This window comes from Talpa occidentalis, unplaced genomic scaffold (genome assembly GCF_014898055.3).
Source record: "Talpa occidentalis isolate TD23 unplaced genomic scaffold, MPIMG_talOcc4v2.1 talOcc4.3, whole genome shotgun sequence".
NCBI lineage: Eukaryota > Metazoa > Chordata > Mammalia > Eulipotyphla > Talpidae > Talpa > Talpa occidentalis.
In genome coordinates this window covers 133,176,449-133,191,073 of record NW_023603184.1, presented here as the reverse complement: position 1 = coordinate 133,191,073, position 14,625 = coordinate 133,176,449, and the positions used below count along the sequence as shown (strand labels likewise).

The following is a 14,625-nucleotide window of genomic DNA, read 5'->3' as shown; positions in this document are numbered from 1 at the left end:
ATTGATATTCTTTCATTAGCATATTACTATTGTTAAATTAATGAAGTCTAGGGACCACACACCACAGCAGATGAACTGCATTTCCACTGATGGTAGTTGACAAACAAAAATAAATAAATTTGCAGTCACATTAAACAACAACTCATTTAAGTTCCTTAAAAAGACATGTAACTAAATCAGTGAACATTAGTAAAAGACCTATTAAGTACCAAGCCTCTGTGTGTGCATGTGAGGTAAGGGGAACAGACAATTTGACTTTAAAATTAAGAGAGAATATGAAACTATTTGAGAAACATTAAAAATTTACAATTAAATTTTACATTACATTTACTTAAGGGTTGGCATTGTACACCGAGAGTAAAGAGGAAATAAGTACAATAAAATAGGTGGGAAAGAAACAAACTATTGGCAAAGAAGAAAAGGTAGGAATGAGAAATAAAAACAGAAAAGTTGTACATGAAGAAAACAGGCAAGAAAAGGCCCAGGTAAGTGGAATGTCCAAACCACATCTTAATTTTCCTTTGAGGAATGTTACTCTAGAAGATTAGAGTTTATCCTGTCTACTAGTGATTCACTACTTACTGCCTAACTCATTGTACTCGAGCCTTGTCTTCTAACGGGCTATCTAGTGCAGACTGTGACAGATGAATTATTCCTTGGATTGCAGTAGTAGTTAGCAGGGCAACTTATATTCCAAATGCTGCAAATAAATTAAGCTTAAAAATCCAGATTTTCTTCTTGACAGAGTTAAGTATTTCCCTCTTTGTCTTCTCCACATTTTCATTTAAAAAACCTTTTCTTAGCCTCCACTTTATCTTTGAGTTGACCAAAAGTTTCCAATCTCTCCTATAAAACATGTTAGCTGTGCTCACTGCACCGTGACTGCTCAAAGCTCTCACCAGAACAAGCGGAACAACACAGGCTACTCCTTCCAGCCAAGGTCCACCATTACACACAAAGGAATTGGGTCCTCAACCTCCACACACAAAGGAATTGGGTCCTCAACCTCCTAATAAGTCATTTGTGTTTGCTATTATAATGTAATTAAAAGATTAATGAAGTTGATAAAATATGTGTGGTAAGGAAAATTGCTGTCAAGGAAAATTAAGTTAATGGCATGGAAAGGTAGGAAGATCGTCTCCCGAGTGTCTGAAGTTCTTGTGTCAGTTTAAGAAAATTACAAAATTAAAATTTTAGATGACACATTACTGGTATCACTTGTGTAAGCAACATGGTGTATAACTCCAATCAACAGTCACTTAATCAAAGTGACCTTACATCAAAAGACTGACACGTGAATACAAATGCTCTGCTTTAGGTTGAAATAGAATACTTAAGATATGAATATATCATTTTTATGTTTCCCTTCATTAATAGACCTTTTCCATTCATTAATCTACTGGTTTTGGTCCTGACAGAGAAGATCATATCTGCAGTGCTCTTAAGCAATGTATCATGACATTTCCTTACTACATGAAAATAGTTAAATAGGATTTAGAAAGTAAACTACAAAAACAGTCGTCAATAACAGAGGGTTCCTTGCAAGATTAAAAAAAAATCACAGGAAAACCTATGTAGTTGTTAGAGTTGGCTAACATCCTATTGTGAGAAATTTGTCTTCATTATGTATAAGGAGAGCATATATGTTTGCCATTTACTTTTATAAAAATCTTAGAATTCTTGAAGATCAATGACATAAACCTGTGATCATATGAACAAATATTAAGAAATATTTACCTAAGCTGTACTCAAAATGATATATCCATGACAATTTACACAAGCTGACCACTTACAAAAATTCTAATATACCTCAGAAGTTTATTATAGAAGGTGCATCCACAGGCTCTCTAGAGAAATTTCATCTCAAAAACTAATAGTGTAAATTTTATGGAATTTTAAATGTTTCCTTATAAATTTAAATGTTTCCTTATAAATTTAAATATGTGGATTAGTAAAATCCACATTGATGCATTTTAATAAATACTGCATCATACATTTTATCTTTAAACGGATGTGATTAGGGGCCACAAAACTATGTTCTCAAACCAAATTAAACAGATGAAAGCACACATTGGTAAAGTTGTAAGTGAAGTAAACCACTCAAATGCATAGTTGCTGTGATCCTACATTTACAATAAATCCTACAAACATTTCTAAAACTGATTTATGCATTTTAAGTCAAAAGGGTGACCTCTACTATAAATAAAATAGTGCACTTAGTCTGTACTGCCACCAAGTGCCTACACCAATTAGTTTTAAGATTCCTGCAGCAGCCGTAAGCAGATTGTTTCACTGCTAGGAGTAGCAATTTGGAAACAGGCTAAGTGCAAACCACTTCGACCATGAATGACGATAAGAACACCATAATTTAAACATGAAAATAAATGCTCACAGCCATTAATAACACATCAAGAATCCTACCAGCTCACTGGAAGTTCATGAAGTCTAAATATGTCGTTCAGCTTGTAGTCAAATTTTGCTGGGCAACTGTTTTCTTTGCATGAGTACAAGTTTGAATTTGGTTTTGTATCAATGGGGAATTCTGAATCCTAGAGAAAAAACAAAGCACAAGTTCGGTGTAAAGTCACTGTATGCATTGTAATAACTGCAGCATAAATGTTATATTCCCCCTAAGACTTACATTAAGACCATCATTTCCTCTTTTAGTTTTGTGAAAATACACCCAAAAAAGGTAAATTTTTAAATAAAGCATTAATCGAAGATGTATGCTACATGGTAAAAAAAATATTTTTTTTTTTTTGGGCCTCCCCGGTGGCACAGCGGTTGAGCGCTGGGTTGCGAAGCTGCCCACAGCCTCTGCAGCGCGGGTTCGATCCCCGGCTGCTCCCCGGACACTGGAGGAAGGTCCCGCATGGCACACAGACCTCTCCTGCCGCTCACTGCTCCCCTCAGCAGTGTACTTTCAGCCCGTCTGCCTGTTCTGATCTCCGCTCAGGCTCTGGTGAATTCTCTCACCCTCCCGCGCTTCTGACTGTACCCAGTGCTTGTATAAATAAATAAATGAATCTTTAAAAAAAAAATTTTTTTAAAACATCCCCTTTAAATCACAGTAAGCACAATACAGTACTTGTTGTAGGGGCAGGAAATGGACACTGAGCAGGTTTTCTGATCCCATGCAGACAGGGTAAAGGAGGAGTCAGAGTCCTGTGGTTTTTTGCAGGTCTTTTAGTGGGGTTCACCAGGCATATGGCAGGCAGGGGTGCTGGCTGGGGGGCTGGCAGGCCTCCCAGCCCCCTGCAAGTCTTCACTCTATCTGGGCTCTCTGGCGTTCTCTGCTTCTGTTTCGGGCTTCTTCTCTTTCAGCTTCTCTTTCGGCTTCTGCTGCTGCTTTCTCGGCTTCTGGCGTCCCTGTGATGCCGCCCTTAAAAGCACAGTCTTAGCTCAGGTGGACCCACTTCAGGTGCCTGCCATCAGGCATGCATTCAGGATCACAGGGTTCCCTCATCTATCCTGATGGTGGGAGGGCAAGAAAAGCCTGATACCTTTTACCTTACCCTACACTTGTCAATCGTTCTCTTTCAATAACTGTCCTTTTCACAAATTATCAACAAAGTGTGTGATTATTCTTTTTTCTCTGTCTAGTTTTTCTGATACTTCTTTTACCTTCCATCAGTGGTAGAATAAAAACATTTTTCTTGAATAATAGCTGCTTGTTAATTGATTACTTATGGTTTTCTTCTTTAAATCTAATTTAAAGGTGATTACTGAAGCTAAACTATTTGTCATAATCATTTTTTTATTTTTTATTTTTTACATCATTGTTCATTTTTAAACATTATTTGCTTCCCCCTCAGGTGTAATCATTTTAAATCTCACATACATTAGAATCCACGTGTTGGTCACCTGTCTCCCCAGGAAGAAAACATGACCAAAGACTATTTGTAGTTTATGAGAATATTTGTCTCTCCTCAGTGGAAAGACTTTGAGTAGGTACTTAATATTTAATAATGGACAAAACAATTGCTTAACTCCAAAACAAATTAACCGATGATCTTAAAACTAACAGTAGAAAAGGAATTTTAGAGACAGTAACATAACAATCATTTGTGCAATCATTCATTTATTCAAATATACTTTTAATGCTACTACATCCCAAACCTTACTCTAGGTATGAAGAATCCGTCAATGAACAAAGCACATAAAAATTCTTGTCCTTAGGAGGTTACAATGGATTCTTAAGCCTCTGTAATGTCAGGAGGACATGGAGCAGGATCTTTATGACCCGAGCAGACAGGGTAAAGGAGGAGAGAGTCCTGGGGCCCTTGGTGGCTTTTCAGGCTTTTATTGGGATTTACCGGGTACACAGCAGGTAGGGGTGCTAGGGGGCCGGAAGGCTGGCAGGCCTCCCAGCCCCCAACAAGTCTTCACTCTATCTGGGTTCTCCAGCATTCTCTGGTGGTCTCTGGTGGTCTCTGCTTCTCTGCTCTTCTCGTGGTTCTGCTGGCGTCCCCGTGATGCCACCCTTATAAGCCCAGTCTTAGCCCAGGTGAATCCCTTCTACATAGGCCCACACCCTACTCCAGGTGCCCGCCATCAGGCATGCGTTCAGGACCTCAAGGATCCATCATCAATCCTAATGGCGGGAGGGCAGCCTCAAACCTGGAAAATTACAAGCCCAATTTTCATAAGTGAAGCTTTTTTCTGATTAACAAGGTAATAAGTGTGTGGGTATAAATATATTCATAATACTACAAAAAATGTAAAAACAATCTTACTTTCAGCACCCAGGCATAATTACCATTAATACTTTGGTTAATTTCTCATTCTCAATTTTTACCAATTGGAACCATATTCTACTAACGATCCTCCATTTTTCATTTAACATCAAGTTACTTCATTTTAACATTGTTGAGTCTGGTTAAAAGTATGATAATTGCCACATATTTTATTTGGCACTCAGGTGTTGCATCAGCAACACCACACTAATAAAGAAAACAAGAGTCGTGGAGCAGGCTACACAATGTGGGATGCTGCTGAACAAACAAGATCCTGGCCTTTTTATCGACAGAATAATCACAGCATCAGTTACAAAGTGCAGGAAAAAAAAAAAGAGAAAAAGGGTGGTGAAACTGAAAATGTGCTTATCTCATTTAAGGCTTCAAGGGGACATGAGTCTGCTGACGAGATATTTTTATTATCTGACCCAGTGTTGTAATCGAAGTTATACCCTGGGCCCCCAGACATGGTTCCAACCTTATCCAAAAGGAACTGATCAGTCTCTGGGGTGCATGGTTACACATTAGTCAATGCCCCCCCACCCCAGGTGTTCTTGGTCACATCTAGTGATGTATGTGCATTATCCCAGGGTTTTCAGCACTCTTTTCTTGCTTAATTTGAAAGGAGCATTGAAGAGTCTGATATCCTACATTCTTTAAGGTCATATAACTGACCGGGCTGGGGCTGTTCTGACCTTTTATTGGAGGGCAGACTGCACTTAACCAAAATGGTGGCGGTTTAAGTCCAGCACACCCACATTCAGCTACTTTTGTTTCCCCTATATTTTCAGTGCTATGGATATAACTTTCTATCTATAAATCTGTCCTTTACTGGTTATATTCTTAAAGCACATTTCTAGAAGTGTAAATGAATGTTTCAAAAATAAGCATTTAACAATAAATAAAATGCCTCTTCACAGGCACCTCTTCAAAAATGTTATGTGAATTTATACACCTGCCAGTCCTATGGTACTGTGTGCAAGATCTTTGTTAGTGCCCACATACACATATACTTAAAATAATACATCCAGCAACTGTTTCCTTTGAAACAGTTGAGTATCTATTTTATGACAGGCACAGGTTTTAGCTCTTTCATCACTTAACAATAAAGAAAAACTTCCCTCCCTTCAGAGCTTGCCTTTTACCCTGAGGACACCATGAACAATAACAATCATACTGTATCCATAAGGTAAAACATCTAAGGAAAGAAAAATCTTGCTAATTTATATATAAAACTGTCTCATTGACATTTCTTAAATTAATTGACTTGGTTGGTTAAACTTTTTTGTACCTCCATTTTTTCCGAATTGCATATTTTTCCTTTTGACCGTTTTTCCCATTGCTATGATAATATTTCACTTTAATAATGTTGCTTGGCTGGAAATGGAGGAATGGTAAATTACTGTGTTGGAAAATACAGCAAAGTGGATCAGAATCTAATATCATAGATATTATAGAATTATTTGACTTCATTGAAATAACTAGAACCATAACCTTATTATGTACAGCAATTTTTATAAAGCAATCATTAGTTAACACTAATACAGTAAGACATTTCACAAAACCTAATCAGCTAGGTTTAATAAAAAACCTAATCAACTAGAGCATATTTGGTGTAACTAAACAGAGTATCAGCAATATAAAAATACCTTAACACCTAGCTAAAGATTCAGAAGAGGAACAGCACAGGCCTAGTCACAGCAATCCTATCTAAATCTAGATGTACTTGCAGAGGCAAAACTTAAGACCCTGTATATTATCCACTCTGTACATGGAAACATTTCAGGAAAGAATGGCCATATCTTAAAACTATTTTTTTCAAACTACATACCCATTATCATTTCTTCGGAATGACATATTACAACTGGAGAGCAATGCACCTTTATTGTCAGTGGTTTTCAACCCAACTATATATTAAGATCACCAGATGGTTTTTTAAATATACTAGTACTATGGACCGCAATCCCAAATCAAGTAAGTAATAATGTTTGAGTATTTACTCTGGCACTGGTATTTATATTAAAATTTTCCATGTGAAATAAAAGTCAAGATTGAAAATCCTTTCTCCAAAGTAATCACTACTGCATACTAGCACATGAACCTAGATGGATGACATATTTCACAAAATTTCTAAGCCATATTTCCCCATCTGGAAGACACAACAAAAATCATATGTGATTCATAGGCTGCCATGAGGATTAAGTGAAATAATCTTTCATCACATGCTTGGCCCATAACAAATGCTCAATAAATACTAGCTATTTCTGTGGATACTATTATGTCTCTGCAATTAGTGGCATATGTTAATTTCAACCAATTAGTAAATTCATTATGAATTATTTCATACTATATTTATTATAAAATATTATACCTAATCAAATTCCAGATTTAATATTATTTTGGGTTAGAAAAGATGAGTTTACTATGATCCTACCTATCAGAATTGCAATCCCACATCCATTTAACTACTGACTATGTAAATCTGCCCCAGTAATAATGATATAAGGAATTCTTGTTTCATTAGCCCGCCAGTATTAAATACAGTCTTGCTGTTTATATCCAAAGGATAAAAGATCTCACAGATACATCTCTCTCCATTTCAGTGATAAATCAGTGAGGCATCCCCTGTATTTCACCTTGTGGAAAAAACAAACTATTGATATAATGTCTATTAGGCTTTCTTTGGCATGAGTCTCCTTGGATACTGAGGTTTTTCCTAGACTATGGACCCAAGCCATTGAACTCTCATCTGCTCCTCTATCTCTTTCTTTGCTTTCAGGCCAATTTTGAGTCTGACATTCAAAATTTTTCAGTCAGGCCTTCACTCTACCTTTGAGCATTTATTCTATTCCAGGTATTATGTTAGTTGTAAGACCACAAATTTAAGTAGAATATATTCTCCTTTCACTTCAAGGATTCATGGTCTCATAAAGGAATAGTATACAGTGAAAAAGCACATCACTAAGAAAAGCTAGAGTAGAAATACAAAGAATAAATAATGTGAAGAAATAACAAAACCTGTGTATGTAACTTGGTGAAACTTTCAGGACTAGCTACAAGGCAAATGCCTCACTGTGAAATTGCCAAGACAATTTTTGTTTTGATAGATATTTTTAATTTGATCTTTGAAAAGGATCTACTTAGGTAAAGTGCTAATATATGCACAAAACACACATTTTTAGAGAGAATACTGACTGGTTATCAATGGGCATAGAAAAAGGAGGTAAGCTTATAAGGAAGAGAAATAATTTCTTTGTGTGTTGTATCTTTCTTTACTATTTGAGTATTTTACCATGTGTATGTATTTTTTCCCTTAAGTTTTCAAATAATCTCTGTAAGAAAACTAGTCCAATACATATTAAGTGCTGTTCATTTGTAGCTAGTATTTTCAAATCATATCTTTTTTTAATTCTTTTTTAATGCGTTAATGTTGGTTTACATTGTTGTTTGTATTTTGGAAGTGCAGGATTTCCCCCCACCAACACCCCTTCCAGTGCTCCCAGTACCAAAGCACACATAGTTCACCACCATAGTCCATAGTGCTCCCTTCCCATTTTGAGTTCACCTCTCCTTCTTCCCCTCTCCCTCTAAATGTCTCAGTTCTACAGTCTGCTTTCATGGGCTAGTTTTTGAGGTTTTCTTTATCTGACCCTTTGTCTGGTTTCTCTGTATTGCAAATATAAGTGACACCATCTGGTGTTTGTCTCTTTCTGAATTACTTTGTTTAGCATAATCCATTCCAGTTCCATCCATGCTGTTGCAAATGGCATGAGTTTATCTTTTCTGAATAGTATTCCACTGTGTATACAGACCACATCTTCATATCTTAACTGGACACACTATCATTAAAAACCTAGCTTTAAATGACTTTGAAATAAACAAGTTCAGTAGGTCTAGCAGAAACCCTCTAGAACTCTCTTACATTTTCCAATCTCCCTTGTACTTAAACTGAGTTAAAGTGATTGGGTTTCTGAAGAACAGGACGTGAATATAAGTGATATTGTATAAGTCACTTGCAGTCCTGACCTTTAAAGATTCCAGCATGGTTCACCATTTCTCTTCCCAGGACACAACAACTTTGGACTATGTCCCAAACAGTGTAACTATCAGATGGGTGCCATATTCTTAAGTCATAGAATGGAGGAGAATCACAAAGAAGAGTTACATTACCCACAAATTAAAAATGAACCTGTGCTGTAAAAACGCTTGGGACTTGGGGGGGTTATCTCTTACAGCAACTAATGTTGTTTATAATGACCAATGATTAATCACAGATCATCTTCATTAGTTTTTTTTTTAATACAAAGCTAAAATTCAAATCTCTTAAGATAAATTTTAATAAACACCACATTAAAATAGATTCAAGGTCTTTTTTCTCTCCTTGTTTTAAATACCCACACAGGGAGAATTTACCAGAAATGGAGAAATTTTCTTCAGAATTCTGTGCCCTCATTATTTCCTACATCACTCAAGTGGTCTACTGCTTGTTGACAAGCTTCACATATCAACACCTGGAATAACTGACAGCTGACATTATCAGCAAGACTTCATTGAACTAATTGACATTAACAGTGTAAGTATAACAATGATAATGAGTCAGGGAAAGTCTTCCTTGCTTATTTATATATGTGTTCAATTTCATGACCTTTATGTTTGTTTGCACTGTTGTTATCTTAGATGTAGAAAGAGAATTTTACTTGCTAAATGAGGTTTCCACATGTATTTAAGCATTTTTTATCTAATATTGTTAAATACCTAATTATGCTTTAAAGTGTCTATGATATATGATTACATTAAGCAAAGTACCTTTAATGTATTTTAAAGCTGTCACTGAGTCAGTCTTTATTTTGACCTATATCGTTTATGTTGAAGCAAAAAGACAAACAAAAACAAACCATACAATCAATAAACTATCACTTGGAAAATCCTCTAATTCATTACATTGTTGAAGTATATTTCTGAGCTAAAACCCTTATTTGTGCCATAAAGTAAGAAGAGAGATCAAAGATTTGCTTTAGTTAAAAACATAGGGAATGATAATAAGCTTTATGCTTTCTCTTAGATCTTACATGAAAGGAATTACTATTTTAAGCACCAGTTTAAGCTAAAATAATTTTTTAAAGATTTATTTATTTATACAAGAACAGGGGTACAGGCCAGAGCTCAGGAGGGTGAGAAAATTCACCAGAGACAAAGCAGGGAGCAGAACAGGCAGACAGACCGAAAACACTGCTGAGGGGTGCAGCGGGGGCGAGACAGGGAGAGACAGGAGACAGGAGAGGTCTGCCATGCCATGTGGCCAGCCAGGAATCGAACCCACACTGCAGAGGCTGTGGACAACTTCATAGCACTGCACTCAACCCACTGCGCCACTGGGGAGGCCCTAAACTAAAATAATTTAATCCCTTTCCCAATGTCATGGATTTGTTAGGTTAAGAACCTCAAATTAAAAGCCAAGTTTGTTTGATTCCAAATCTCAGCTCCAAAATACAGCTTTGCAAAGTTCTTTCATCAAAGCCTGTTGTACTAAACTTTTTCTTTTTTAAATGGGCTTCTGAAAAATAAAAATAAAAGTAAGAATTTTTTTTTTCTTGTTGGCTCAAAAATCATGAACACTACCATCAAGTAATACAACTTTGATACTTTTTAGTTTTTGTCTTCTAATTATGATAATGACAGCTATTTCTGCCCTTTATTTGATCCCTCTTTCCTGCTGTTTCTAATCTGCTATAGACCAAATGTCACAACAATCTATTAAGAACATTATCTTATCTATGCTAATAAGGTTCAGCATAGCCTTCCACTTAGGAGCACAGTGATTTTTAATGCAGGTCTTTGTCTCTGGTGAGATCCCCACATTGCTGGCTTTCATTGAGGTAAAAGTACACATTTTTGATGACTGAAATCTTTAGAAGACTCAAAATGAACTGTTCAGTAAAAGTTGTGAAAACTGGTTTAACTATTTAGGAAGAGAAAATCAAATATGGCAAAAAATCATAAAGGAAGCAAAAAAGGACATTAAAGTAAATATCTATGTAATCTTGGAATATGGAAACCCTTTGAAGCATAGCATTAAAGAAGAAATCATGAATTTTAAAAATTTATATTTGGTTATAAAATCATTTAAACGCCCCAAGTTAAAAAAGGAAAAAAATTCCAGAAAACCCAAGTATGTAAAATTAATAATATAATTGCACATAATGAGATTTTAAAATCAATCATCAAAACCTAAAACTCTTTAGAAGAAAAATGTACCAAAATAAAACAGATCTTCATTAATTAGTCTAAACATGTAAAAAGATTCAATCTCACTAATAATGAAATGAATACAATTTAAAATAAGAGATGTTATTCATTTGCAAATTAGTTAATTGTGTATTTTAATAACATAATTGGTGTGATGCATTAAAAAGGTACTCATACTGCAAGTAATAATAAAAAGTGATACAAAATTTCTAGAAACAAAATGGGCAATATATATCAAAATGCTTTTAAAATGACCCAATACTTTCTATCAGTAAATCAATTTCTAAAATTATATAGAAAGAAAATATTCAGACCAATGTGCTAGGATGTAATACAATGATAACTATGAACCATTACTTTTTATTAAGTACTAGAAACACTTAAATTCAAAAGAAAATGGATTAGATAATTGAATTATAGAATACCATGCATCTTGGTGATAGGACACTATTAAGCTTTAATAATTATACTCACAAAGAATACTTATGACCATAGATGAATGTCCACATAAAATAGAGGAAGTATAAGTTTTTCTGCACAAAGATACCCAAATTTCAAATTGGTACAGACAGGACCATACATACTGAAAAGTTTGGGAAGTATCATTTTCTCTACTCATTACCCAATAAAGATATCCTACTGCTTATTGTAAACCCCACGTAAATTAACTGTTTCAATAATACTATGATTCTTCTTTAATTACAACATCACAACAATGGCAGCCTTAATAAAATAGTGTCTGAAAGCAATGAATGAAGAATACACCCTTCTCCTACCTATAACTTTTCTGATAAATGGGAAAAATTATTCAATTTATTTGCATTTCCTTGGCTAATATTTCCTTTCTGGGAAGACAAGAAATACCCAGTAGTTTCTGATCATCAAACGCATTTCTGGAAGGCAGCCAGCTGGCATAGGTCCTCTTACTGACAAAAAGAGCACATGGCTGGGTTGCTTATCTTTCTGTTTCTCTGGAGTCAACATAGTGGCTCCATAGACTCTATGAGTCTAAAAGTAGATGCTGATCAAAATCCCAGAAGGATTCAAGGAGTTCATGAGGTCACTCATACAGTAGTTCTATGCATAGCTATTAAAATGTAGTTGTTCAATTTTACAACAATTTTAAAATCAGGTCAGTACATTATTGAAAGATTATTGAAAGGCAGTAGTTATAAAACCTTTTTAGATTTTATTTGAAACAAAAATGTAAGCGATTAGTTGAAATATGACAAAAATCAATGAATTGGACATTTATCAGTAAAGGACATAATCTATTTCAGTTTGTAAAGTAAGGCAATCTTTACTAGTAGTTTCATTTGAAAATGAAGGAAGATTTTCTATGTCCTTATTAATTCCCCTCACTTAGCAGCATGTAAGCTAAAATTAATAGAAGTGGAAATTTCAATGACTTTTAGATTATATCCATCCTACTATAATTTTCATTTAAAATAAACAATGGTGTAATCTCTATGAAAAAGAGAACAAGAACAAGTAAAAAAAAAGTTAAATTTGCCTGAAGATATATCTATCCAGCTAGAAATTGCTGAATTGGATAACTTGTCTAGTTGCATTCACTGCCCAATATATTTTAAAATTGGAGAACTTCCAAAATAAAGAAAAAGCATGCATTTTTGTAATGAAATTGCCAACACTTAGCTCAGTTATCTTATCATGACTTTATGCCATTAAATTGATAATTGTAATTTAATAAAAATATCAAACGGCCCAATTTTTCAATTTGATTAACACTGCTATACAATAATGCAAATAGTTGAAAAGTATTATGTATTACATATGAAATAATTGTGGACAATAAATTATAACTTCTCTTTAATACTATTATAATTACACAAAAGTATTGCAAACTCAAAAATATTCAAACTGAGGATAAAGGGAATGAAGAAACAGATAAAAAAAAAAGCATATGAAAATCCCAAAGTGTACCATAATGATGACATAGATGGCCATTTCTGTCAGTATCAGGGAGTGAGGCAGCACTGAACAATGCTTTATGGAAGTCAATAAACAAAGAAGTTTTTGAAAATGGTAGCCCTACTTTCAACAGATTTGCTAAACCAACAATTCATATTTTCACCTATTTATTTGCATTACTCCTAATAAATGCTAAGTGTTTTCTGATTAGTTTCGTGGATAGATAGTATGGATAATTATTGGCATCTCTCCTCACTGGTTTAATATGCTTCCATTCCTCAAGGGTAATACAAAACTTGTAACAAGGTAAAGCTATTTGCATTAGTGTCCAAGGAGAAATGACTAATATTTCTCCAATTGATTGGCATCTGTTTGCCTCAAATCTTCAGATATAAATTCAAGTCTAAGCCTAAAATGATATCCCTCTTATATAGTTGATGGATATTCCCAAAGATGATCTCTTTAGCTTTTTGACATAACTTTATGAGATACCATAGAAAATTAGGAACATCCACTCTGAATTACTGAAGGTAATATCCATTAATATTATCTTTTGTAATATTTAATCTTCCTTTGGTTAACATATGCTTCAATGATCCCTCTTATCCTTGAATAAGACTGTCACAATCTTTGAGTGTGACATGTGGAGCAGGGTCAGATATTCAAAAGTCAGGCGTCAGGAAGATAATTAAAATAAATTAGGTAGTTATCAGAAAATATGTTTTTTATATATTTAATACATAAATTTTTCTCTACAACATAGAAATACATTCCCCTTCATTTCTCAGTATCATAACATTCTTTATCTCACATTCTCCCTTTTTAGTAGACATAAATACAAGATAAAATTAACTTTTCTCTAAACGCTACTGTAAGAAAAAAATAAAACAGAGCCATGAAGATTAGTTTCAATAAATATAAAATTGAAAAAGTGATGATTACAGAAGACTGGGGAATGCCCACCACATCTTGCTTGAAGCTACAGTTGCCAGTAAGTTCCAACCAATAGAGAAAATGTAATGTGAATATATGATTGTAAGCCCAATGTTGAAAGATAGTTAACTTTTGTTTCATTTGTTCATTTTTGTCTAGTTCCTTAAGATGAGAGATAATGAGGTTGTATGACCTCTGCTAGATGTAAAATATTATCGTTGACTGTAGGAATTCCATACCATTCCAAAAGTCTATCAGTTCTTAAAATTGGCCTTGGGTACCATAAGGCATCTGAAATAACAAGCAAATCTTAAAGTTTGTACAACAAAAAAGACTCTGCCTCCTATTTATCTGCTGTGGAACTCACTATCAATACATAATTTAATTATTAGAATTTAAAATTTTAATATTTTTAATCATTTATCAAAGTTTCATTTGTGACAGATTTTAGGCAACAATTTTTTCCCCTTTCCAGGTATTATTACTCAGAGGTCACAAGTGTACTTTTATTTCCTCATTTCACATTTAATCCTATACCAATTTTGTCTATATCTGACTTACTCTAATGTATATTTTCTTGTTTAATCCTACCTGGATGTTCCATAGCTGCCTCACTATTTTAACACACTTTTTTTCTTATTGCTCACCCAAATCAGTTTCATTTTTTTGAAGCCATGATTATAATTAATGGCATTATTGTTCACTTGCAAGCCTGAATTTCATCATTCTAGTATTTCTTGAATCATGTTTTTGAAAGTCATCTCTTCTCTGCTCTTAT

The 14,625-nt window shown here is 34.4% G+C and overlaps 1 protein-coding gene across 4 annotated transcripts in view; it reads right to left on the bottom strand.

Annotated features, from left to right (window-relative positions):
* Positions 1-14,625, bottom strand: part of SPAG16 (sperm associated antigen 16) — a 696,030-nt gene that overhangs the window by 583,138 nt on the left and 98,267 nt on the right. For all 4 annotated transcript variants that reach the window (XR_008553648.1, XM_054700063.1, XM_037523988.2 and 1 more), the window contains exon 10: positions 2,422-2,549. Coding sequence is in view for 3 of the 4 variants with exons in the window: in XM_054700063.1 (XP_054556038.1) it covers positions 2,422-2,549 (128 nt within the window). In the remaining variant the exon portion in view is untranslated. The remainder of the gene's footprint in view (positions 1-2,421; positions 2,550-14,625) is intronic.